This window comes from Leopardus geoffroyi, chromosome C3 (assembly GCF_018350155.1).
Source record: "Leopardus geoffroyi isolate Oge1 chromosome C3, O.geoffroyi_Oge1_pat1.0, whole genome shotgun sequence".
NCBI lineage: Eukaryota > Metazoa > Chordata > Mammalia > Carnivora > Felidae > Leopardus > Leopardus geoffroyi.
Window position 1 is genome coordinate 148,994,773 of NC_059338.1, and position 27,549 is coordinate 149,022,321.

General features: G+C 45.3%; 1 protein-coding gene and 2 long non-coding RNA genes across 14 annotated transcripts in view; 2 read left to right on the forward strand and 1 right to left on the reverse strand.

Annotated features, from left to right (window-relative positions):
• The window catches only part of LOC123586297 (suppression of tumorigenicity 18 protein), a 257,980-nt gene extending 236,483 nt beyond the window's left edge, over nucleotides 1–21,497 (forward strand). For all 11 annotated transcript variants that reach the window (XM_045455341.1, XM_045455340.1, XM_045455337.1 and 8 more), the window contains 7 exons: nucleotides 985–1,047; nucleotides 1,150–1,230; nucleotides 2,201–2,422; nucleotides 7,551–7,639; nucleotides 12,991–13,094; nucleotides 15,722–15,865; nucleotides 19,010–21,497. In XM_045455341.1, the coding sequence (XP_045311297.1) occupies nucleotides 985–1,047; nucleotides 1,150–1,230; nucleotides 2,201–2,422; nucleotides 7,551–7,639; nucleotides 12,991–13,094; nucleotides 15,722–15,865; nucleotides 19,010–19,150 (844 nt within the window). In that variant the 3' untranslated portion in view covers nucleotides 19,151–21,497. The remainder of the gene's footprint in view (nucleotides 1–984; nucleotides 1,048–1,149; nucleotides 1,231–2,200; nucleotides 2,423–7,550; nucleotides 7,640–12,990; nucleotides 13,095–15,721; nucleotides 15,866–19,009) is intronic.
• On the reverse strand, nucleotides 786–15,738 carry LOC123586301. 2 transcript variants are annotated; one of them, XR_006706730.1, is made up of 4 exons: nucleotides 15,155–15,738; nucleotides 13,207–13,368; nucleotides 12,953–13,019; nucleotides 786–1,196 (listed from the first exon to the last, which is right to left on the reverse strand). It is a non-coding gene; the product is annotated as an uncharacterized LOC123586301 (long non-coding RNA). The 2 variants fall into 2 exon arrangements; XR_006706731.1 differs by lacking the exon at nucleotides 786–1,196 and having other exon boundaries at nucleotides 11,909–13,019.
• Nucleotides 13,362–14,664, forward strand: LOC123586302. Its single transcript, XR_006706732.1, has 2 exons — nucleotides 13,362–13,525; nucleotides 13,984–14,664. It is a non-coding gene; the product is annotated as an uncharacterized LOC123586302 (long non-coding RNA).
• Nucleotides 21,498–27,549: the final 6,052 nt, after the last annotated feature.

The following is a 27,549-nucleotide window of genomic DNA, read 5'->3' on the forward strand; positions in this document are numbered from 1 at the left end:
GTGTTTTCATTAGTATTGGGGATTTTTTAGAAGGGTAACGATCGGTGAGAAGTTGTATCAATTTTTACTTTCAAGTATGTTTTGAAACCTATTCCTACTCAGCATTCCAAGTAGAATTGGATTCCCCTCCCTCTTTTTCCCCTTCTCATTCCAAATTTAGTGGTTGATTGTCGATAATAGCTATTGGTAGATTTTCCAAAAGGCCATTTAAGTTGGGCCATGAGGCAGAACAGACCAGGTGCAAACGACTTGGGTTCTTTGGCAACTATATTAATGCGCCAAGTCTCGGGAGCTCACACATACCACTCTCGTCCGTGTGAATTTAATAGATTATCATGGTCGTGGAGCAAATCGAAGAAAGTAAATTGTGCACAAAAACAATTTGGAAAATTTTTTTTTTTCTTAAGTGAAAAAGAAAAACTTTGCATGATGCAGACAGAAGGCCAGCAGTAGGTTGCGGGCCGAATTTCCGATTCCTCCCAAAATAAAGTCAAAAAGAGGAAGAAAGAAAGAAGGTAGGATAACAGCTAATGCATTGTCTGCCAAGCATCACACGGTAGTTATCTTATACATCTTAACATATTCTTTATTTTTTTACTTTTTTTTTTAACATTTATTCATATTTTGAGAGACAGACAGAGAGCACAAGCAGGGGAGGGGCAGAGAGGGGGAAGACATAGAATCCAAAGCAGGCTCCAGGCTCTGAGCCATCAGCACAGAGCCCAACGCGGGGCTCGAACTCACGGACCGCGAGATCATGACCTGAGCCGAAGTGCGACGCTTAACCGACTGAGCCACCCAGGCGCCCCCACCTTAACATATTCCTTAAAAATGTATTCTTAGGCAAAAACTCATTACATTTAAGGGGGAAAAAAAGAGCCCCACCAAAAGCAACTCGTTCTGTTTAGTTCTACTTGAACATGGCATGCTCCCCTTCCCTCCCCCACAACCACGCGGCCGGCACTCTGTTCCTGTGTTTTCCAGGTGTCCAACCCCAGGTTGCGATGGTTCCGGGCACGTGACTGGAAACTACGCTTCCCACAGAAGGTAAGATCGATTTCATTTCGGAAGTAGCGAAATTAGAACTCTGCCGCAGTGGCCAGTGAGATCACATGGTTTGGTTTTGTTCTCTGTCATGCACATGTTTAGTTTGTCCGGCTGCCCTCGTGCCAGGAAAGGTGGTGTCAAAATGACTCCTACAAAGGAAGAAAAAGAAGATCCTGAACTCAAGTGAGTGTGACCGTTGAGGTGGGGCACCGGGGCCAGAAGCCGCTTGTTGGTCAGATGGGCAGGACATTGGTTGGGAAGCAACTGAGCGTTTGGGGAGAGGGGGTAGCCTATGAAATGCACGGACGCTTGAAGCAGCAGTCAGAGGGCTTAAAAGCTCAAGAAAATTGTCTTGTTCCTAGCTATGTGTACACAGTTCTTTGATAATGCAAAATAACAATAATAATAAAGAAAAGAGGAAGTTTATACTTTTAACAGAGTTTTAAATGGAAAGCAGCCTGGTGGAAGGGCCATAGCGTGATAAATATGGCAGCATTTCCCCCCAACACTTTAATTTTCATTAAGGTACAATTTTGTCTAAATTAAATTCCCTCTGCTGAGAAATGTGCTACCAAGTCTTGGATAATATAGGCAGCTACAGATGTAGAAGTTTGTAAATTTCTTGCTCTACAACATTTCTAAATGCGTTACTTCGGCATTTAAGAAACCAGCGTCCCCATTCTACGGGCAATGTGCCATACAATGTAGGGCAAAGTGGTTAACGTTTTATACACTTGGCTCTTTTGTTTGGAGGCAGCCTAACACAGTGCTTACGTGATTGGCTCTAGACCTAAAACGTGTGGGTGTGAACATGACTCCACTTCTAGTAAAATGGGTGGCAAGTTACCTGAGCTCCAAAAGTTTTCCCCACCTAAAAAACGGGATAATAACGCTCTCTGCCCGACGGGTTTATAGTGAAGATTACCTGAGATCATGCATGAACCTTCCTTAGCTTGGGCCTGCGGACCACTCTGACTGAGAATACAATGCTGTTTTGCTAGTTGGACTGGCATTTTCAGAGCTCCTTAATTTCACCACTTGCCATCTATTTGGTATGGAATCGCCGCTGCCTTCCCATTCACCTAGTTACAGTGCTTCCTGTAGAGTTTTCCCCTGGCTCCCTGCTGGTAACGTCTCTGCTCTGTCTCTCTAGATGTCCTGTGATAGGGTGTGACGGCCAAGGTCACATATCAGGTAAATACACGTCCCACCGCACAGCTTCTGGCTGTCCCCTGGCCGCCAAGAGACAGAAGGAGAATCCTGTCAATGGGGCCCCCCTCTCCTGGAAACTGAACAAACAAGAGCTGCCACACTGTCCCTTGCCAGGCTGCAACGGGCTGGGCCATGTAAATAATGTTTTTGTCACCCACAGAAGGTAACGTCTGTTTTCTGTCTTTTGTTGTGTTGTTGTTGTGAGGGTGTGTCACCTCAGTGGCTTTGGGTCGAGGTGGGGAATCCCTCCTTGGGGTCATCAGTCGTAGCCCTTCAGATGTTGCGATGAGTCTTGCCGGATCGATGTTTGGTGACTTCGAGGAATGAAAAATGCTATTTTCTCTGTCTCTGAAACTTTACTCCGTAGTTTGCAAGGGCTATAGAAATTGCATTTGGTTTTGGGGTTCTAAAATTTGCTTATGCTGCTATTTTTTAATGGTTTAGTCTTTTAACGGTCCGCTTCGATTTCAAGTGGTGATATTTACTCCGTTACGCGGCGTAATTGTAAACTTTCTCTTTACATATTTATGTCCCTCCCTCTCGTGAACTGGCTCGATTTCAGGCCAAATTGTAGTTATTTTGCTGCTAGGGAGATGTGACTCATCCCCAGCAGCCAGAAAGAGAATGACACAGTGACTACTAAGGATACCACAGGATGAAAGAGGTTTAGAAAACCCTTTAGAGTTTCACGATGACTTAATTCCTTTATCACTGGGTGTCGTGGATTTCAATGGAGTCCTTTGTTGGGAACACTGATCTTCGTCCAGCTTTTTGGTTCACATTCTACCTAAAGAAAAGAGGCTAGAAGATTCACCACACACTTCTCTAATCAAGGAGGGCCCTTCTAGTCTTCTGGCCCCCTGTGCGTGATGCGCATTTGACATCCAATGCAGCTTTAGTGAGCCCTGATGCTTTGCGTATGCAAATTGAGCAAAGCGGGGGCGTTCTGGATTTTGTTTGATTTTAAAGATATGTATCAATGGCATCAGAAAATTAAGCTTTCCAGGAATTGCTGTTTTAAGTGGACGTATAGCCATAGCTGCTTATCGAGAAAAGCTAAATTTTTGAAGTGGTTTTTTTTCCTGATTTTCAAATGCACGGTCATGTTCACAACAGCACACATTGTTCTGAGTTTGAGTCATTATTTCAGATTCGGGAAGGACAGTCACAAATCAAGTGTGCCTGATGGCGTATTAACTCCCAAGTGGCGTTACTTTCTTATCGCAGACTCGGTAATATCCATGTTAACACCGATAATGAAATATTAACGCCGTCCTATGGTGGGCGCATCCCTCGGTCAGCAACAACAGAATTATCTTTAAAAATCATGAACTTTTAAATGATGACACCGAGGCTTGGTGAGGATAGAGAGCAACAGGGGCTCTCACTAGAGGTGCAAGAGAATCGCTAGAGCCGATCCCTTCAGGAAGTCAGGTTGAGAAAAGAACAGATGAACATTCCCAGCCACCCAGACACCGAGCTGATAGGCTTACGCCTTGGAGAGTCTCCTGCACACGGGAGCCCAGAGACATGTCAGAGAATGTCTATGGGAGCGTTGCCCTCCTAAGTCCAAACTGGGACGGACCCACCCACATGCCCTCTGACAGTCAAGTGCGTAAGTGAGCAGTGGTCCACGGTGAAAAGGAAGTGAAGCCTCAGTGAATTTTAGAACACAATGCTGAGTGGGAGAAAATGCTGGAGAATATGTGTGGCGTGATTCTGTTTCCAAAAAGTTAAAAACAAGGAGCAGAATTGCATTTTAGAAAGCTAGGTCCTCGTTCACCTACAGGCAATGGTGATCTCTGGGGGCAGGAGAGGTGACTGTTGAGGGCATGGGGAGCTTCAAAGTCATTTTCGTGTTTGAAGGTAAAAGGTGTTCACCTTGACGGTGTTCTTTAAACTGCGAATATACATTGTATGTATCAATACACATATTACGTGCTTCGTAATAAGAAAAAGGAAATTATGAGTCAAAAAATATAAGCTTCAGTATTAATGCCAAGATAGAACTTTGTAGGAGAAAGAAAATAATTAAGTGTTTAAACAAATGAATAATTCAGATTTCACTGTTCTTCACTGGAGAGTTCTCTTGCTGCTTAAAGGGTTTAAGAGACTGAATTTACTTTGGCGTATTCTCTTTAAGGTGGAATGCTTCTCTTTACTCTAGATAGAATTTAATGAACTAACGTAATAAAATGCCTAGCTTATAGCCTGGTACATAATGGTGTTTAACCCAGACGATTTCCTTTCCCTTTCATAAAAATTATATTAACATCTGCATATACATACATATATATATATATATATATATATATATGCAGTAATTCATTAATAATTCATTAAAGTGAGAATGACTTATGCTAAAATAGCACGTTTTAACCTCTGATACACTTTTATATATTCTGTATTTTGACCCTCAAATCCCTGAGGTGTTTTGGTACTCTCTCCGCTCGCGGACAATAGCTAACATCTATTCAGGGCACGCTCTGTTCCAGTAGAGAGCACTGTTCTAAGTACCTTACGTGCTTTATTCCTTTAATCCTTTACAAAACCCTGTGAGCTACAGAGCTAGTGCAATTACCCTCCACCGACAGAAGAGGACAAGTGCAGGGAGGTTCAGGAATTGCCCTTTTGCAGGCGGTGTCGGGACAGCAGCGCCCCTGTCGTGACCCTCCTTGGTGTTCAGTGAGTCTGTGTGCCAGCCTCACGCACACGGTTTGCCCCCAGCCGTTCTCTAAGGTAAATTCTGCCATTTTTTTCATGCTAACATTCCGCAAAACGGGAATAAGTACAAAATTTACCTTAGAGGATGGTCGAGAACAGTTTGGCCCATGCGTTTACATCAGCATAATATTTACAGACTATTTTAAAACCTTGCTTTAAGTCTTACATGACAAACTTCTACTTTGAAAAAAATAGCAGTCTGAGAAGACAAATGATTTTATATTAAAACACACACACACACACACACACACACACACACACGATGGATGTTTGTAGTTTCAGAACCAGAACTTCTATGACCTCATTTAGTGCTATGCCAGAACTTTGTAATTTGTTTGAGAGCTTTAATATACACAGTGATGTCCACGTAAATCGTGTCATCTGCTATTTCACTTTAACAAGGCAGATGAAGATACAGTTTAACATCGCGCTAAGTGGTAGACTTATACACTGGGTCAAAACCATGGTGACCTGCCTTTTCTCCTGCCTTTGCAACTCGGAGCCCAGACCGTGATGGTGACACCCCAGCCAGCCTCCACCTACGCAGCAGGTGGAAACCCCGTGGAGGACGTGTTCATCCTCAAATGGGAAGACAGCCGTTGATCGTATTTTCCTATCCCATTGTTTTACGTTTAAGATTTGTTTCACCCCCTGGAAGATATAACTACGTTGGAAAATACAAAATATCAAGTGGTATTTTGAAATCATATCCTCACTTTCGTAACTTCCCGTGTGCTTTAGTTCTAAGTCACACAGCTGCGGACGCGTCACTAACTCTCCTCACCACTGTTACAACTGGACGTGTGTGGCCCTGTGCTAGGAACAGAGCAGATTGTTTAGAGGACAGGGCCAGAGAATGTTTCTGAGCTCTTAAAAGCCATCACTTTTCCACTACAAGTGGACTTACAGGTCACTTTCAAAATCCAGCTTACCAGCTAAATATTAATCTTGTTCATGACAGTTTTCTGAGAACACACTATGTGACATAAAATAAGACACACTTGTGCTAACCTTGCAGAAAAAATACAGATAATGAAGCTTGTAGGCCACACTTTACAGTGAGAAGCTTACAAAATAAGGAAAATGCAGTTCACGGTTCTGTTTGTGCTTTTTCATTATTTTCTTTTCAATATTTTCTAAATATTTCGTAACTTAGCAAATTTTGGCAAACCACATGGCCTTCTTTTTATATGTAATATTACATATCTATTATTTTTATATTTCACATAATCTCCATATACAATGACTTAGAAGTCATTTAAAAATATATTCATTTAGCAAACATTTATAAGGGGCTTTGCTTCAGAAATATTTTTTTTCACTCTGCCGAGTGTCCTGATGTTCAGGTCGAAAATGATTGTTTCATATACGAATTGTAACCAAATGTCTGCGGGGAAAAAATATTTGAAGTGGCTGATTTGTGACCATTTTTAATGGTACTTAAAAATCCTGTCTCTAAAAATATAGCAAAGTTGCAACGGAATTAATGGTTGCTTAAAAGAACAAAACTATCTCATCACGTACTATAAGACACAAGTTTTGTTCAACGTTGTCATGATCATTTTGGTGCAATTTAAATAAAACGGGTGACCTTAAAGAAAGGAAGCATAGCAGAAGGGTGTAGCTATTAAGGAAAAGGGGTAAACCCCACTGCAGGAATAGACACTGCCCACAGGGAGCGCATCTGAATATATTTACAGTGCTTCCTTTTAGTCTCCTTTCGGAGTAGAGATTTTTTTAAATGACAATTAACGTTTTTTTTATTTATTTTTTTTTTCAACGTTTTTATTTTTTTTTTATTTTTGGGACAGAGAGAGACAGAGCATGAATGGGGGAGGGGCAGAGAAAGAGGGAGACACAGAATCGGAAACAGGCTCCAGGCTCTGAGCCATCAGCCCAGAGCCCGACGCGGGGCTCGAACTCACGGACCGCGAGATCGTGACCTGGCTGAAGTCGGACGCTTAACCGACTGCGCCACCCAGGCGCCCCGACAATTAACGTTTTAAAAGCTAGAGGATAAATTAGAAACAGTCCCATGCCCAAATGGTATGCGCTACACCTGTTTATTTTTATTATTTTGGGTGTGTATTAATTCAAGCCATTCTGTAAAGATCCGACTACAGTATATAAGAAACAGGAGGAACTAGATTCTGCTGTATTATTCATGGAATTTTGACTAATTTGGAACAATTCTTATTTGTAGCACATACGTACAGTCTTACATTTATGGGAAATAAAGGGACCACTACAAAAAAAGGCAGTTATATGAATGCAGAATAGTAACTTTAACAAAAGTAATTAAATGATAGTATCAGCAGTTGTTATTTGTGTTTTGATTTAAAGAACAAAAACACAAAGCACTATTACATTATTTGAGGGCCTTTGCTTTCGTTTTCATAGATGTTACATGTTATTTCTACAAAGAGACTGCAGATTATAATGTAATTACTTGGCAGGCAAAGACAGTAAGTGGGAATACAAAATTTTAATTTTTGTAAGACGCAATGCATGTGAAAAGGGAGAAGTAATATGTATTTCACACATTGGTATAATTTCCATGTTCACAGCTTATCTGGATGTCCTCTAAATGCACAAGCCATCAAAAAGGGCAAGGTCTCAGAAGAACTGATGACCATCAAACTCAAAGCGACAGGCGGTAAGAGCACAGAGCTGAAGGCCGCCGTCCCCGCCAAGGTCTCAGCCGGCTCCCCAAAGTGTTCTTGTGCCAAAGGATCCTCTAAGTGGGAAGTGCGATTTTAATATACAAGGAGGAAGCTTTCCTTGAATTTGAACTAAAGCCATAACTTCGTCTAAAACGCAATTTCTTGGGTTTTTTCCCTTCCTTCTTAGTAAGGATCTCCAACGGAAAATCAAGCAATGCTATTCAAGGGATTAGGAAACACTGGGTGAACTTTTGTTTCCCAGTGCTCAAAACGACAGCTCTTGCAGGAGTGTGTGTGTGTGTGTGTGTGTGTGTGTGTGTATGCGCACACGTGCGCGCGTTCCCGGTATAGGTCTTCTATTAAATTTCAAGAAACACAGTTTTTGGCATCTATCTTTGAATCCTCAAATTTTGTTCTGTACTCAGAATGATATTTTTATGATGAATCTGGATGATTTAAATTTATATCCAAATCTGTATCTGTATTTCCCTAGTGTCAATGCCTCATCGAAGTTAATAGATGCAGTTTCTGAGCTCTGTCTTTGGGTCCTTCAATTTCCCTTTGACTCTTGAGCGCTTTCCCCAAGATTCTCATCACTGTTATCTCAGGCACGTGGTGTTTCCTTAGAACGTCATTCTAAAGCATCCGGAAACCATGGCAAAGCAATCGTGTTTGCGTTGGAGATTTATTTGATGGTGTCTTTGGCACACGACTGGAACGGAGCAACCGCTACTTAACTTCTTCGAAAGCGTTGCTCCATTTTTTTAACTTGCGTGCGAGTGTTTAGAACGAAGATGCACAATATCCAAAGGAGGGCAACACTTTTGAGCTTCCTACTTCCCTCTAAGGCTTTCATCTGCCATCAGATGCGTTATTTCAGGTGGCCCCTTGGGGACCTGCTCTTCCTCCCGCAGCCACCGCTAAGAGGCGAAGGGGGTTGGGGGAGGAATGGACACGCGGGGGGTTAGGGGCTGCGCTCGCCATTCTGTCCCACGTTTAGATGCTCAGCGGAAGTGCTTTCTCCAGGCGTTTTCCTTGTTCTTTAGAAATACTCCTCACTTCTCAGCGGCCTCTTAGCACATTCTCTGTGAAACTGGCACAATTTAATATTTATTTATTCTCGTGTCACCTTATTTCAAACAATATGTAAATGAAAGGGAGTGCGATGCTACATTAAAAAAAAAAAAAAAAAGCTACTTAGAAAGTAATTCAAAAAAAAATGAGACAAAAGGAGATCGAAGATAAGGAAGCCAGGTGGGCCAAGCCTGAGGATCCCGGAAGGAACGTGTGAAGCAAGGCACTTCGCGGTGGGTCAGAAGGGATCTCGGATTTGACTTCCGGCTTTTCAGAAGCCAAAGCAAAAGAATATAATCGCTATGAGAATCACACGTCAGTAAGTAAATTCGGAGCAAAGAGTTTCTCGGGAACTGAGTGCGTGAAGAAAACATTTCCCATGAATCTTCATTATAAGAACCCAGCAACACCTTGAGCAGTAAAGGTAACAGAGTCACAGAAGTCGCAGGCTGCTCCTGATAAAGAACAAGACGCCCAGTTGTTGGCACTACAGCAACTTACAGCGAAGCCGTGCGGGGCACACGGCTCTGCTGGGCTGCCCAAACGCCCTGGTAGACGGTCACAGAACCCTGGGGGCAGCTGGACTGCACACACGTCCTTCGTAGGGTGCTTTATAAATTGAGCATCTTCAGCCGAACTTTCAAAGGACACGGGGCAGCAGCAAGATGGCTAGAAAACATTGACAAGTGTCTGATCTGCCTCTATTCCAAATGGGCCAGGACATTGGAAACGGCACAGCCTCACAATCTAAGGAGCCAGGGGCTGATGCTCATCGAAAGCCTGAGAACCCACAGTGACTTGTGTGTGAGGAAAACCCCACCTGGTTCAAGTCAGGGTCAGGGAGGACATAAGTTCATTTGAGGTCCTCTATAACAGTGGGGCATCGTCCCCTAGTCCCCTGGCCCCCTGCCTTGAAGCTTGGACACAGCCGTCCTAAGAAAGTCAAATTGCAGTAAACTCAGGAGTGCATATGACTGTCAGCCTCCTGGTGGGCTATATGAAGTTAACTGGGTACAGATCATTCAGGCAAATTGGTTAGTTGCAGGACACGTTGGGAGCATTTTACCGACAAACTAGTTAAAACATGGAAGCTCTACACCAAAAGCACTTACATTCACTTTAGAAGAATTGGTCTTTAGCTCTCTGCCCTTGCCATAATTAAATTGCCACCCTAATTTTTTAAACCATGACTAGTCCTTGATAGTGAAATTACAATGTCTGTACATGAACAAATGCTTGCCTTTCTATTCTTTGTGGGACAAGTAAAAGTTATGATGGTTGACCTACGTATACGTTCTTCTACTTAGTAGACCTTTCTAGGTCTTTCCGTGTGGCGGAGTATCATGTTCTAAATATTGTTATACATCATTCTTTTCTGGATAGAGCTCTAACTACTTAAAGCCCCTTGCAAGTTGAGTATATCTGCTGTATACGAGTATATGCATCCCTTATAAATTTATACAGAATATAAAATATCATTATAAATTATGTAATCCCTAGATATGTATATTAGGCACAGATTGAACCCAAGCAAAGAAAGCATCTTCCTTTGCTTTTAAACAGGTACACCCTTTAAAGAAACAGGGCCACTGAATAGTTCAGCAGAATACTCCTTGGAAAGTTTATATGGCTTCCTTGGTTAACAGTACATAGCTGGCCTACCCCAGGGCCCTACCTCCACTCTACATTCTGTTGTGTGTGTATCTGTCAGAGAACATCAGCGCACACATTTGATGGATACTTTCAAAACAGATTAAATATCTATGCTAAAGGTAGCATTATAATGGTTGAGAAAGCATATTCTCGAACCGGAGAGCTTGTGTGCTGAATCCCAGCTCTCCCGCTTACTACTTAACCCCTTCATGCCCTGGTTTTCCCATCCTCAAAATGAGTAATAAGCGTACCTGCTTCATGGGATCCTGAAGAGGATCCAGTGAGTTCACACTGGCAAGTGCAGGTGTGAAGTTCATCTGTTGCAGCCTCCCAGCTCCACTCAGTGGTGGAGGCTCTTAAAGACCGTAGGTACGGAGAGGAGGGGGGCAGACAAATAGATCAGTGGAAATAAATACAGTCATGTATTCATGGGGAAAATAGTTACAAAAAGATTGGCTGAAATGCCTCCTCCCCCAAAATAAAATATCTCCCCCAATCCCAGAAGCCATAATGAAAACATTAGTTCACGTATTCATTAATTGCATGAGGATTTACGGAATTTATGGAATTCTGGAGAATTCATGCTATTACCCTTTTGTGAGATCTCGTCTCCAAATCGTACTTTTCCCGTAGGTGTCCAGGCACCTTTTGTTACGAGGCATCTTCTACATGGCCCCATCGTGGTCAAGAGATGTGAGCGTTCTCACTCTCATTGGATGCCAGGGGAACGCAATCCTAACTAGATCTCAGTACCGAGAATCGGGGCTGTCAGAGTCTTCTCGCAAGCATCCATGACCTAACAGCCAACATTAAACCCTTGGTTTTCCCTCTGGAAGCTGCCATTCTGCTAGCCTTCCTCATCCCAGGGATGCCACTAGTCGCCAGCTGCTTGAGCAGAAACAAATGGTCTTCCTCGAGGACTCCGTTCACTCATCCCCTTTCTTCCATCTGTCACAAGTATTGCAAATCCTACCTGCAAGTTTTATTTGAGTGCACTTCCGTCAGCCCTGCTTCCACTGCCATGGGGCAAAGGGCCATCCGACGAGCCAGGACCCCAGGGATAATCTCCTAACCAGTCTCCTGGTTTCTACCGGCTCCCTTTCACCGCATCCTCTACTCAGGACGGAGCTATGCTTTTGAAAAGCCAACCAGATCGCATCAACTCCCCTGCTTAAAACTCTTCACGGGTTTCCACTGCCCGAGAATAAACCCAAGCTCTTTGTGAGGGGGCCTGCTTTTGTCACTCACCGTGTGTTCATTCACGGGGGCTTTCTTACAGTCCAGGGAGCAGACCTCCCCGTTCATTGCCTTCCCACCCCAGGCTTCTGTGCTTTCCACACCGTCCCCCGGGATGCTCATCCCACCCGGCTCCCAAGCTTTTCATGGGCCTGCCTTTTTTGTAGTGGCAAAGGCTCAGATTAAAAGAGCCTTCCCCAGTGAGGGTTCTCAAAGCACCGCATGTGTTTCCTTCCCAGGTCTTCATCTTTTATCAGACTTAGGGTCTGCCTCACCAGATACTATGTAAGAAAATGCCATTTTCTGAAGTGGAATTTTATTCCAAGGAGACAGAAAGGAAAAACAATTTGACAAAGAAATATAGCAACAGGAGCTTTCGTCTGCTGAAATCAGAAAAATGCCAAGTGCTTAGAGCACGCGTAACATGTTTAATGGGGAGTCTGCGCTCCCTGGTGTCATCCAAATCAAGTATTTCAGACCCAGTTGTCTGAAGGAGATCCTGTCTAGGGTAGCAACCAGTTGAGCTCGGTGCTCGGAATTCTCCAGGTGCAGCCAGCCAGTTCGGAATAAATCCTGAGTCCCGTATCCCGGATGTTACAGAACCATTAGTGTGGTCCTGGGGAATTGTGTATTTTTTCTTAGGAGTCGTGTCACACCGTTGACTCCTATTCAAAACGATCTAGGTCCTGAACTGCCGGGACCTTAGCTGTCGGTTCGCTTTTCTTCTTTACTGAATCTCGGAGCCCAGTGTTAGATGGATCTCGTGAAGTACTCTCTTCATTGGTGCCCGCTTGGCCCGTTTTGATTCAGGCACTTAATGCCTTACAATAAGGAAGTACGTGCCCACAAAACGGCCACCTGGTTTTTCCTGCTTTGTGGAAAGCTTCAGGGTTTACGGGTTCGTTTTAACATTATATTGGTAAGCGTTGTTTGCGTTGTTTTTGGTGGGCGTGCCGTGTGTTGCCAGGTTGGGCTTTTGTGAATGTGCCGTGTACGCGTCTCATGCCCGCCTCCCATTGCACACAGGCGGCCGTTTGTCTCGGGTGTGGACCTGGGAATGGAGTTGCTGGGTCACAGAGCATGGGAGGCCCACCTTCAGGGGACAAGGGACTCTTTTCCAGGGTAGTAACCCCAGGGCAGAATGTAGAAATGTAGAAAAGTAGAAAAAGCTCTTTTCTATTCCCTCGTCTCACAAAGAAATCCCATCTTGTAACTCTGGAACCCACTCTTTTAGAATCTTGGATATGGGTCAGGGTAAAAAGTCAGCATTTCAAATTAACACTAATTTTCACTTAGCAAACCGCAAACGAAACATAAAATGACTTGTATTCTCATTGTCTCACATTTCCGTTTGCACTCAAGAGGGTCTGACTCTTTGTAGGTATAGAGAGTGATGAGGAAATTCAGCACCTGGATGAAGAAATAAAAGAACTGAACGAATCCAACCTTAAAATTGAAGCAGATATGATGAAACTCCAGACGCAGGTAAAAACAACAAAACGACAGAAAGCTATTCGTTGTCTTTAAAGTGACCACGACCATTAGTGGGGGCAAAACACTGAACAGTTAAACCCTGTGATGAAAGATAAACCGTTACCTTACTATGAATACACTGAGCGTGCCTCGGTGACACCATATTGCAAAGCTTGGGTAGGTAGGTCGGTCACCCCGGGCCACAACTGGTTTGGTAGCTGGAGGCAAAGTTACTCGCGTGTTTGTCTTGGGTGCGTTAAAGGATTTAGAAGCACAGCCGATCGTCCTGTAATTAGAGTCCCGCAGAACACATGGTGATTTAGAAAAATTGTTACGAAAAGATACAAGAAGACTTAGTTTTATTCAAAACTCAAATAAAACAGAGCAACTTTTCCCATTTACTTTTTCTGGAACACCTCTGAACGTGTGTTTGTTAGAAACAGGTCTTTCTGGGGGAGCCTGGGTGGCTCAGTCGGTTGAGCATCTGACTTCGGCTCAGGTCATGATCTCACGGTCTGTGAGTTCAAGCCCTGCGTCGGGCTCTTTGCTGACACCTCAGAGCCTGGAGCCTCTTCAGATTCTGTGTCTTCCTCTCTCTCTGCCCTTCCCCCACTCACGCTCTGTCTCTGTCTTTCAAAAATAAATAAACATTAAAAAAAATATACATAGGGGCACCTGGGTGGCGCAGTCGGTTAAGCGTCCGACTTCACCCAGGTCACGATCTCGCGGTCCGTGAGTTTGAGCCCCGCGTCGGGCTCTGTGCTGACAGCTCAGAGCCTGTGGCCTGTTTCAGATTCTGTGTCTCCCTCTCTCTCTGCCCCTCCCCTGTTCATGCTCTGTCTCTCTCTGTCTCAAAAATAAATAAACGTTAAAAAAAAATTAAAAAAAAAAAAAGAAACAGGTCTTTCTGGAGATTTTCCTGGACAGAGTGTTTACTGAAAAAACCCAAGCAGTTTCTCAGTTATGTAATCTCCTGTGTTATGTCTGCACCACCCCCTGACTAAATGTATCCAAATGGAAATTAAAAGTTCAGTCCAGGATTTTTTTTTTTTTTTTTTTTTTTTAACACGAATAATGACCATATTGCAGCAAGGCAGAGGGATGAGAATAATGAGACAAAGCCTGGGCAGAAGTTTCTTTCCCCCTTCTGTCTTCTCCTGAAACATGGGGTTTTAGGGCCTTTCTGGTTACTGACTCTCAGAAGTCCTCACTCACTGTGGCTTCAAACAGAACTTGGTTTCCTAAGCCACCGTGACCAGTTTTATAATCTTCCTTTAATAGCTAGCAGGTATACAAAAGAGCTTGACGCATTGGTTTACAAATCATGGGGACTCCTCTTGGGAACCATTCGTGAAGCAAGCAAGACCTCTGCCCTCAACGAGCTTAAAGTCTAGAAGGGGGAGATACAGGATAAAAAAATCGTACATGACAAATTACATTGTGTGAGACAAGGGGACGGGGAGAGGTGGCCGGATTTTAACCTGGCCTGGGAAGAAGGAAACGTGTTGACAAAGACTTGAGAAGCTGAAACATCAAACAGGTGTGGGGGCAGAGCATTTCAAACCGTAAAAACCACAAGTGCGGAAACCCTAAATCCTGAGAAGGCCCAGAGTTCTGAGAAATAGCAGAGGGGAGCATGTGCAGGTGAGTGATCGAGGCTGGGATCCCAAGAGAGGTCACCCATGGAGCATCCCGGAGGCCCGTTTAAAGAGCTTGGTTTTTATTGCAGAACCATTGGGTTTTTATTATTATTATTATTATTATTATTTTAATGTTTACTTTTGAGACAGAGAGAGACAGAGCATGAATGGGGGAGGGTCAGAGAGAGAGGGAGACACAGAAGCCGAAGCGGGCTCCAGGCCCCGAGCTGTCAGCACAGAGCCCCACGTGGGGCTCGAACTCACAGACCATGAGATCATGACCTGAGCCGAAGTTGGACGCTTAACCCACCGAGCCACCCAAGTGCCCCAGAACCATTGGTTTTAATTTTGGCTTTAATGCAGAACCATTATGGGGTTTTGAGCCAGTATCAATCAATATATCCATCATATTTGATCTATTTTCGGGCTTACATTTGAAGAGACTGGTATCGGTAACTGTTGAAGACGAGCCAAGAAGAGATTGCATGGGGCCAAGCCAGGTGCAGGGCCACCTGTGACAAGGCATCCACGGTCACTCCAGGGGGTGGACCCAGGGGCCGGCAGTGCAGGTGGGGACGGTGTCCATCTTGGAGACTGCGAAGGAGGAGCCCAGTGGGTGTGCAGTGAGAGGGAAAGAGCCTTCGGGGACACCTCGAAGGTCTGCGCGAGGTTCAAGTTGCTACCGTTTGGGTAGGCGAGGACTGCGTGTGGAGCGGGATTGGGGGAAGCAGCGAAGGCTCCCTCTTGCACCTGCTGAGCTGGAGACGGCCACCGTCCGGCCACGTGGAGAGGCGGAACTGGCGACTCACGGGGGAAGTCCGGGCTAGGGATGTAAACTTGGCGATGTGATCCCAAGACTTAGAGTGGTCGCATGGGTTGCGGTTTGGTGAGGAGAAGCTGGGGGGCACGCGCTCCTTGGCAGTGAGGGTGGGCAGGTGCCCTTCGCCTTTCGCGCTCCCCCAGATCAGCCGCTCCTACCCCAGGTCCTTTCCGTTGCAGATCACATCGATGGAGAGCAACCTAAAGACCATAGAGGAGGAGAACAAGCTCATAGAGCAGAACAACGAAAGCCTGCTCAAGGAGTTGGCTGGCCTGAGCCAAGCTCTCATCTCCAGCCTCGCGGACATCCAGCTCCCGCAGATGGTAAGTCCGAGGCGTCACCTCCGCAAGCAAGATCGCCGCCCGGCTGCCGGCCACGGCCGCTGCCCGGCGACGACCTCCCCGCCGGGGACCGTGGCCGATACGCACGCCAACTTACAGTAAGGCGGAGCGTGGTGGATCTCGCCCGAGTCCTTTAGAGTTGGCGGCTGATTCAAATCTCGCTTTACGATGTGAGATGAATGTCGGAGGCCCGAGCCCCCTCACTAAAAGTTTATTTCTAAATGGAAAGCTTAAGCCAGCCACCCAACTCAAGAACCATTTAAAAAAAAAAGTTTTTTAACTTGGTGGGGTTTTTTCCTGCTAAGCATGAAGAACATACTTAAGTTCTCCCATGGAATAAAAAAGTGAGCAAGACATCCTTTCAAGACCGAAACGTGTTTGAGTTTTGGCAGCTATTTAAAATGCAGAGATGACGGGTTTCTATCACGTTTTCGTAAATAAAACACACATTTGGAAGAGAGGCTGCATTGTTGAATGCTTTTCGTTTCATTAATGCATGCATTTTTAGAACAAGTTTTTTAAAGCTGCAAATTTTATATACAGAATGATTTAAAGAAGCAGCAGTTTGGGGCGCCTGGGTGGCGCAGTCGGTTAAGTCCGACTTCAGCCAGGTCATGATCTTGCGGTCCGTGAGTTCGAGCCCCGCGTCGGGCTCTGGGCTGATGGCTCAGAGCCGGGAGCCTGTTTCCGATTCTGTGTCTCCCTCTCTCTCTGCCCCTCCCCCGTTCATGCTCTGTCTCTCTCTGTCCCAAAAATAAAAAACAAACCAAGCAGCAGTTTAATGACAAAAGATGAGTGGGTTTCCTGAAAGCACGAAGTCCTTCAATTTACCCCACTTTCCAGCATGGAGCCCTCATCCGACTCAATTCCAAGTGTGTCTCTTGACAATAAAAAAAGAAAATCGATAATATAATAGCGAACACAGGAAAATAAATTATTACTTTATGGCCAATTTCAAGGTAAATTATTGGATATTATTATGATACTATTTATGAACGTTTGTGTAACTCCTACTTGAAATTTGTATTCATTAGTAGTTCTTCCTTCACAAGTGTCATAAAAATAGTCACTACCATACAAGGGACCATGTACCCCATACGGCTGTCTACAAGGCATTCTAGTGGTGAGATTTAGGGCTGATTACACTACCCGTTCACACACGCAGACACCAACTGAGCCTCGGCATTCGCATTCCGTAGCTGAGGAAATCAAAGTTCAGAGAGTTCGTGTAATTCGATCAAGGTTCAAGAGCCAGGTGACCCCGGCTTTACCGTGTGGCCTTTACTCCCCTTGCCGCCAGGGTCGTAGTCAGGTTACAGACTCTCCAAGAAACACACGACAGGGCAAACAGGAAACCGTCGTTAGATGACATTCATGATTTAAATCAGCACTTTGCTGAAATAAGGCAGTCAGAGAAAGACACGCATCCTGTGTTTTCACTCACATGCGGCAGTTGGGAAACTTAACAGAAGACCACGGGGGAAGGGAAGGAAAACAGAAACAGCTACAGAGAGGGCGGCAAGCCATAAGAGACGTTTAAATACACAGAACAAACTGAGGGTGGAAGGGGGGGGGGGTGGCGGGGGTGGGGAAAACGGGTGACGGGCATCGAGGAGGACACTCCTCCCTTGTTGGGAGGAGCACTGGGGGTTGTTTGGAAGCGACGAGTCACGGGAATCCACTTCCGATGCCAAGAGCACACTGCACATTGTATGTTAGCGAACCTGACAATAAATTACATAAAAATCAATCAATCAATCAATCAATCAATCAGCACTTTGCTCAGTACAATAACCATCAGATTTAGCAAGCCTGCTTTCTAAATAGCAGCGATAACAATAACATCCTTTATAGTATTTAGACCTTTTTAAATGCTTTATTTTTGAGACAAAGAGAGACAGAGACAGAGCAAGAGCGGGGGAGGGGCAGAGAGAGAGGGAGACACAGAATCCAAAGCAGGCTGCAGGCTCCGAGCTGTCAGCACAGAGCCTGACGTGGGTCTCGAACCCACAAACGTGAGATCATGACCCGAGCCAAAGTCGGCGCTTAACCGACTGAGCCACCCAGACGCCCCCAAAAATAAACTTTCTTTTGAAATTTTTTAATGTTTATTTTTGAAAGCGTGAGAGCATGAGCGGGGGAGGGGCAGAGAGAGAGGGAGACACAGAACCCGAAGCAGGCTCCAGGCTCCGAGCCGTCAGCACAGAGCCCGACGCGGGGCTCGAACTCACCAACCGTGAGATCGTGACCCGAACCCAAGTAGGATGCTTAACAAACTGAGCCACCCAGGCGCCCCGTACTTAGACCTTTTAAAAGTCCTTTCTTCCACGCATTTTGTGAAGCAACTAAAGCACGTGTCACACATTTTCAAAAATGTGGGGAAATGGAGGCACCAGGAGGCGGTTAGTGGCATTCCCCCTGTGTCATCCATTTCCCTTCAGGCACGCGTGTGACTCACATGTATCAAGTGACCACTGTGTGAAGCACCCCACTAGGCAAAGGAGCTCCCAAAACACACAAAAAGGATAAGGCACAAGCAGATCCTGACTTTGCGAATCTGAAATGCTACCTAGAAAAGAAACAGAAAAATAAAAAGTACATTACAATGATGTCGCAATGCATCGAGGGAAAAATGGACAAAAAAGCATCTGAGGATGAAAAAGGAACAATTTCCACCCGGTCTGTGAGCAACTTGCTCGGATCTTAGCCCTCAATCCCAGCCCAGTGCTGCCACAGGAACCACGTGGTTCCAGCAAAGCATTCCTCCGCAGCCCCTCGGACGTTCACCTTCTGCAGACAGGGAGTCTGGGCTGTGCCGAGCGTGTGCAGTTGCTGAGGCTGCGTCTGGAGGGAAGGTGTGCAGCTTCGAGGGGTCCAGCCCAGTAGCTAGACATCCACCTCGTGTGGCTCCAAGCTGAGCACAAAATTCCGGACAGTCCATCACATCAAGCCCATTAACGGAGTAAAGACGGAACAGGTGAATCCTGACACCCTCCGTGCAGCCACGGGCACCCTTCCCTTCCCTCTCAGACTCTGGGGCCATTGCTACCCTTTGTGTTACTCGGTCCTCCTTTTGTCCCAGCCTCAATCACTCTGATTCGTTCAATGTGTTTTATCTTCATTTAGGGACCTATCAGCGAGCAGAATTTTGAAGCATATGTAAATACACTGACAGACATGTACAGCAATCTGGAACGGGACTCTTCCCCAGAATGCAAAGCTCTGCTGGAAAGTATCAAACAGGCAGTGAAGGGCATCCATGTGTAGGACCACAGCGCTGCGGGGCAACAGAAATTGCAAACAGCAGGAACACAGCCGGATCTGGAAGGGGCCCCTGTGCTGCGAAGGCGCGCGGGTGGCCCTACTGCATTTACGATTGCAACATTGCACTAATCCCCACCCCCCACCCCCCCCCCCAGCTGACATAAAAAGGAGAGAAGAACTATGATAGACTCTGTGGATTAAAAGCAATGCAGTCAAATATTAGATCTTATTTATTTTCGTATGTTTTTATTTTATTTCTTCATTGCACTCTTTTGGGTTATTTTTGTTTTTGTAAAGTATATGTAAAATAAATGTGACATTTTTATATTTTATTTATTTCTAATCAAAGAGTTTTTTATCTTTTAACTGCATTTTGAAGTCTGCCATATTTTTACAAGTGTGTTTGTTAATTTATTTTCCGATAGAGTTTAAAGAGAAAGGCTACTCTCACATCACATATCTTGCTGGGTTTCAATGAGAAAACCGAAAAGCAAGAAGGAAATCCTTGGCGAAGGACTGCACTATGGTCCGGTTTGATTTTTATTGCGCACTTCTTTTCCCCCCTTTCACTGGCTTTTGTATTTGTAAACGGGCTTTTGGCAAGGAGCGGGGAAGAAATAAGATAAATAGCGCCCACTAGTGGCAAATGCGCACCCGCAGAAGCACAGCGTACCGAAAGACCGCCTGTTCCGAATTTGTCAGCAATAATTAAATATAGCAATCAGCAAAGTATTCGACTTGGCTGTACGGTCTTAGTTACTATGGATTATTTATTTGACATGTTTTAAAGAAACATAAGCTTTTTTAGTGATGCAGATTTGTCTGTCTGTTTTTCAAGTCGTATCAGATAGTTGGCAACTCTTATCCCAAGATGAGAAATAAGGCTTGATGTGACCAGCCAGGCTTCCCTGCCATATGTGGCTACGCTATACAAGTGACAATATTGGTGTAGATTTGTACTTAGCAAATACAAACACGTCCAAATGGGAGAATTTGTAGGTACCATATCCCCTGAAATAGCATTTATCTTACTGGGTGGACTAGAAAGGAATGGAAAATACGCGAACACGCGAAAGAGCATTACTCCCATCTGAGTAACTGCTTTGAACACTGGCGACGTTGTCTTACCCTCCTTAAGCAACAGGAAAACTTCCAATCTGATAAAAACCAAACAGGCGCTACAAAGTGTACACAACTCACACCCACACAACACCCACAGATACACGCACTCACACGCACTCACGCACACGGGAAATTGAGCCCGCAATCTTGAATTTCCGGGTGGATCAGAGTTTAGTAGTTGCTATAGTAAAGGCAATGTCTATTTCAGGGATTGTAAAGTAGTTAAGCATTGTTTCAAAAGTTTTTTTATATTTATTTTTTTTAAGAAAAAGGTATAGACAACCAGCTAAACTGCCTTTTTGGTGTGCACACACACCTCGTGTGCAATGTGCCTCCGTGTAAATGGACACTTGAACTTAGTGTGGGCTTCATTTTCTGTGCTCTAACAAAAGTGTTTATTTTTTATTAGCCTCATGGATACGTAGATTGAAAGTGATGGCACTCACAGGCTTGATATATTCCACTGTTATCACTGTTACCTGCACAAATGAAAAGGAATGTCGACAGTAATTCCACTCCCATGACCCTGTGGTCATTGTTATGTACTAAGTGGGGCTTATCTTCGGATTGGGGTTCATTTGAACCCTCGAACCTTAGTTTAGTGAAAGTGAGATGTCTGTTCTTAGGTAGGAACGGTGTTTATTTAAAAATCAATTTAAAAAAAAGAAGAGCTACCATATGTGCTATTATAAATGGGACGCCAAACAAAGTTTTCTATTAAAAGTTACGTACTTGCAAACATTTTGCTATACAGTCCTCGATAGATGCATACAAATAAGTTCACTTATGACAAAGACGAAAGTTTAATTTGCTAAATATTTTAACAAGTCTGTTATATATTTTATTTAATTTAAAAGAAATCTCTTACCGACCTATGTATTTATTACTATAATTTACTATGACTTCGGGTTAATTTATTTGTGTTGGCATAGTTTGAGCAGAATGTTTGGTGAAATATGTTTGTATTTATTTGCCTCCTTGGTACTTGATGTGTTTTGTCATGTGCACTGATTTTTTTTTTTCCTTTCAACTCTGTTAATGGTAGATACTGTAAACTGGGTCTTTTGTAAACCACAAAAAGGCAATGATGTATGCATTTTTTTTTAATTTCAAGTAGCTTGTTTGTATACTGTTTCTTCAAACGATTAATATTTCTTACATCAAAGCAACGAAATTGTGCTCAGTGCTGTACGTTTGATGTATGGTAGGAAATAAACATTGATAATGAGCTGTGCTGTGATCTTTCTCGGGCCACCAGCTACGGCCCACCGTCGCCATGCCACGGAAAGTTCGATCCCCGAGGAGCTCTGCTGAGGTGAGCTACCGCGGAGTCGAAGGGCCCTGGTTCCTTTCAGTTGTGCCAGCCGGGCCCCTCGGCTGATGGCCTCTTCCCGAGGGGTCAGGACTTCTTGCCAACTGGTCAGTTGCCTCGGCCTTCGGTTCAGGACACACACGCGGGCCAGCGGATGCCTTCGGGGCAGGGGGGACCTGCACTGGCACCAATGGGTAACCAGCTCCCCTGTAGCTAGTAAGCAGGAAGACACAGGCCCCCTCCTGCGAGTTCCACAACCGCTTTGGGGACCGGGTACATCCCTGTATCCATCCAAGCCCGCTGAACTCAAAGGCAAGGAAAGTCATGGTGAGTTCTCGACAACGTCTCCTTTGCCTCTGTGTTCTTCCTCGCTAATGTCAAGCAGCCAGCTTCATTTCATTGTCCAGTTTCTGCCCGGCCTTGCCCATCCGTAGGACTAGCTGACATTATACTCCATGTGGTAAAACCCCTGTACTCCATGCAATGAAGCAGAATTGACCGAAGGGAAGTCTGGGTGGAACCCCAGAGGCACGCCCCGGGTTGCACTTGGGGGGACCTCCACGGGGCGGGGGTTGGTGCCCGGCAGTTAGTGACCAACATGGCTCTGAGTCACGAAAGTTATTCCTGTCGAACGGGCACATGACACCCCCTGGGAAAACGGGTCACCAGGTGCAAAGCTGCTCGGCCGTGTTCTCAGCTCACCCTCCGCAGCGTGTGTGCATCCTGCCCCGACTGGGATTTTCCATCAGTAACCGGGGTCTGTGGCCCTGTCTCTGAACACGCCAGACGAGGAGCGCGAGTCCTCTGGGAAATAAGAGCGTGATGGGTAGGCCTCATACAGTCACACGACAGAGGTTTAACCGGAGGACACTTCCGCCGGCCCCGCTTCCGGCTTCCATGCCCGTCGGCCCGGCGAGGGACAACGAGGTGAGTACCGGCTACCGCGATGGCCGTGCAGGCTCCCGTGGAGACAGTGTGCAGAGGGAACGCAGGTCCCGGAAAAGCGCCGGGTTCAGGGGCCCTGGGCAGGTGCGCGGAAAGGCATTGCGGGCAGCAGGAACTGCATGTGCGAAGGCATGCTGGTGGGACCAATCTTCAACAGAGCAGACTAAGGCAGTGAACAGATCAGAAACGTCGGGAGAAGCGAGGAGGCGAGTGCCCGACGGGGGCCGCGCTGTGACCGGCCACGTTGAGGGGTGTTCTTTTCCAGGAGCAGACTCCAGAATGCCAGAGGAAGCTTCAGGACCACGGAATGGCCGGATCGGATTTCCGCTGGAGGTAATCATGCAAACAGTTAACGTTTTCCACGTCAAAGCGAGGCAGTTGGGCTCAGCGCTGCACCTTTGCCGTCCGGGAGAACGTAACAACTGACGGTGAGTGTTGTGCTTGTCTTCCAGCTCAAGACGTTCCCACCTAGAGACCGTTCCCACCGCTGCGTGGAAGGTGCCCGGGTCTTCAGGCCCAGAACTAAAACGCTTCCACTTGAACCGATGTCCTGGACGAAACGAAAGGCGCCGAATGAATCTCCCACTTGCCTCGCTGGAAGAAGTTCTGAAAACGAACCTTGCGATGATACATAGATTTCTTAACACTAACAAAACTCATGTTTTCCACCTCTCCTCCCACACAGCATGACCATTTGAGTGTGCTCTGGGAATAGTGCCCTGCTATTTCCTCTCATTATTCAGCAGATAATTATAAAGTAAGCAGATTTAATTGGCTAATAGCTGTCTACACTGTCACACACCATCAGTGGAGCCTTGGATGCTGCGTCCGGTGAAATCCTCAAACGGATTCATGGAGTGAATAGCGCCCCTTCCGATTAAACTGATGAGGACACTGGTGCTCTAGAAAGTGAGTGACTTGCCCCAGACCAGAAAACTGGGAAAAGGTGGAGACAGGATCCGACCTCTTTCTAACCTTTGGAAGGTCCAGTCCACGGGCATCAGTCTAGTTACTGACGGTCTAGAATGGTCAGATGCCGCCTCACGGTTGGTAAACAAGAGCTGGTTAAGACGGCTTGAGCCCCTGGGCTGGCTCGCCTACGCTTCACGGCCACAGTGCATGGGCTCACCATCCACATTATACAGATAGAAACCTGAGGCTCAGACAGGATAAAGAGTTTGCTTGAGGCCCCGGAGATAAGTACCAGGGTCAGGATTCAACCCAACTCTGACCCGGAGGGCAGCTCCTGTCCCTTCTGCAGACCATCATTACTGTCTTTAGCCAACCCCTGGCTCGCTGGCCGCCATCTCCCCCCCCCGCCCCCACCACAAGTCGCAGTCACTGGGCAAGAGGCGGTCATTTTAATCACCACTCCAGAGAAAGTTGTTCGCAGAAGCATCATTTTCACATTTAAACCACACTCTTATGATGTATTTCTCTTGTAAGGGCGTAGCATAAAAATATGACACTTTAATAATTTATTTGATGAATTGGGATTGAAAATCTTACTACGCATTGTATTAACAGCCAAAAAAAAAAAAAAAGAAAGAAAGAAAATGTAAAAACTCATTTTTTTAGGGCAAAACAACATAATTACTGTATTCTGGCACCAGCTGCTTCGTGTGTGCTCGACAGTTTGGGATTGACCTCTGACCAATAAAAGGCCACTGCACTGACCTTTATCAGCTATTAAATATTCAAAAACATAAAGAGAACGTGAAGTTCCCTGATCTTAAGAAACAGCTGTTGTTTTACAATTTTCCACTCAAATGTGTATTATCATATATAAATACAGTCATCTTTCTTCTGTGACTGATTACTTGGTTTGAGATGAAATCGGGAGTCGGATGTACGAGCTAGATATGCACTTTGGGGATTTGACACCTTAATAATGCTTTTAAAGGATCAAACTTTTAACCATGGGACATCCTTGTAAACACTTATTTCCAAGACTGGTGTACTTGAATTTCAAAAATGAAGAGGAGAACCTTCAAGGACCAGAAACATCTCCACCCGCACAGCTGGCTGTGCCCAGGACACAGGTCACTGTCCTCTCCGACATGTCTCCGCTATCGGGTTGTGTCCATTAGCATGAGTTTACTATTCCGGGAAATCTCTGCCCAGGGAGAAAAATTGAAAATATTTTCATTATTTGTTCCGGGAACTTCTCCACAATGCATTTATCTGAACAGGAACTGCTCAAGGTACTCTCAGAGTAAATACCCGTCTCAGGACAACAGCCAGCCCGAAAGGACTATTCTCTTTTCTAGACTCACTTTGACCCAGCTTTGCTGTGGCGTCTCTTCTAAGCTGTTATGTCGTGAATCTATCCCATTCCAATTGCACTCTTATTAAAAAGTCTTCCTTAAATCAGACCCCCCAGACCACACAAACATCCCCCCTTTGCAAAGACTCTGCCAGGGTAAACTGAGTTTTGTGTTATCAACAGATCATTTTGTCTGGATTCTGTGGGAACAGCATTCGACCCACCCAAGTAATTCCCACACACAGCCGGGAATCCATATCTGGATCTTCAATTCTTCAGTAAGCAGGTACACCCCTGGATCAATTTTGAATCATCCAGCAGCTAAGAGCTTGACTCTAAACATTTTCCACAGTCTCATTGGATACGTCTGCAAACATCAAGCAAAAGTGAATGCTTTTACTCTCTCCCACATGCCCTTTACCATCTCCCTCAGATCATCTAGATCGGTAGGAAAGGGTAAATAGTCCACAGAGCCAGGGGAGGAAGAAGAAAAGGAGTAGAGGGTGGAAGGGGTGAAGGGGGAAGAGTGCCGGAAGCCGAGCAATCCCACCAGCCTGACGGCAGGGCCCAGGCGGTGGATGGATCGGGACCGCAGGGTGGCCCGCCGACAGCGAAGCTTCTCGTACTCCCGCTTTTATGTAATTTGGCCTTAATAAAAGTACCCGGGGAATTGTCTCTTGGGGAATTGCCCTCCACAGGCCCCCTGGGAAAAGAACCATTGGGGAAAGAAAATAAGGTTCCGCAAGGAAATTGGGCGGCCCTACATTTAGCCCTTGCCACCCCCTATAAAGGCTCCTCTACCTAAAGGAAGGATAGCCCCATACATTTCCCAGCCAAGGAAGGAAAAAATGGATTTGAAAGCCCCACTCCAGTAACTAAGGAGTGTATCTGTGGGCACAGGTTACTCCGACCTCTAGGCCCACTTGGCCCCCAGGAGGCATTCCAGATGATGACTGAACCTAGTCGGTTAAAGAATGGTTCATTAGTTCCTAGGTGCATGGTCTCTCTGAGGATGTATAAGGCATGGGTTTCTAGGGCCTTCTTGGCCCCCTCCTGGCACCTCGGACTGAGGCGAACACTTTTGTTCCTCAAGCCACAAGCGGTTCAGGGAAACAACTAAGAGGTCGCGTCCCTGTAACTGTTCCACTTGAGGTATTGAGAGATAGATGACCTTTCACGAAAACAGCAAAGCAAATGCTTTTAGATGATAGACAAATGTAGATACATCATGAAAATAATGTAAGAAATTAATCAATAAGCAAAGGGCAGGAGGGAACGTTATGAGAAAATAACCATGTTATTCCTTAAAGGGTGATTACACATAGGAACATTTTTAGAATCAGGTAATGCTAGAAAACATAGATGACGCACGCTACAAGGAAATTGCTGGCAAATATAACGCCACGTTTGCCACAATAAAGCGGCCAGTTCGACCCACTGCTGTTGTCTGTGCCCGTTTTTATTTTTTATTTTTTCACTTTTTCGCCGACTCCGTGCATCCTTCCCGCTGGAGCGGGACTCCGGCAAAAGAGAAGGAACAAAGACAAGAAAAACGATCATTCCCTGGTAACACGAGGATTTTGAAAAGTAAGTAAAAAGTGAATTCAAATTCCTTACATGGAACAGAAGGTGATTCATGGGTCCGGACACGCACCAAGCCTGCGCCCTGTCTCCACAGGTGCCCCAAAACACTCTGTGTGTATGTGTGTGTGTGTTAACATTTGTTCGGCGCTCAGTGTTGGCCGGGAACTGCTCAAGAGCTCTACGTACATCATTTAACTCAGTCCAATTCTGTGAGTTAAGAATCCTAATCGTTACACATTCTGAAAAGATTCGCACAAAGTGGTTAAGTAACTGGTGCACAGCTGGGGACGGCTTACCCCTTCACGTCTGCTCGGCCCTCCCCTCAAGAGCCGCCTTGTTCCATCTGTCCCGTGCAGACTCTCCTCCCAGCCTTCCTGCCCTTCCGGCACCATCTGCAATAGTTGGGGCTGAGCGCTGCATTACGGCCGGTGCCACCGGAGATACAAAAGTATCTTGGGTGTATTGGGTTGAATAGACTACGGTTTTAAGATGAAAATTCCCCTTTTCTTTTCACTTATTTTCAATGTAACTGCTAGGAAATGTGAAGTCACACGTGTGGACTTCACTACACGTCTATCCAACGGTGCTTTCTGACCATTCCTTCTGCAGGAAGCCAGAAGAACATTCAAAACGAAAATCTAAGAACATATTCTGCTTTTTTACCTTTTCTACAGCTTAGAAGTCAGTAATGATTTTTGTTTGTTTTTTTGAGGGAGAAATCCTCCAGCTATGAAAACATATGAGATTATTATAATTTTTATGTATTCAGACAAAGAAACGAAGTAGCTAATCAGACCATAAAATCCATAGGTATACCAAATAAGCTAGCATAACCTGAAAATCTAATCATTTTAGCTTGCTTTTTTTTTTTTTATAATAACCAATCTACAGAATCAAATTCTGATTTAAGCAATCACTAATAGGGGTGCCCGGGTGGCTCATTCGGTTAAGCATCCAATTCTTGATTTCAGCGCAGGTGATAATCTCACAGTTTGTGAGACAGAACCCCAAGTCAGTGCAGACCCTGCTTAACATTCTCTCTCTATCTCTCTCTCTGCCCCTCCCCTGCTCACACGCTCTGTCTCTCTCTCTCTCTCTCTCAAAATAAGTAAATCGTTTTTAAAGAAATAAAAGATCACTATAATAGTTGGAATCTTTTTTAGTACATAGCTA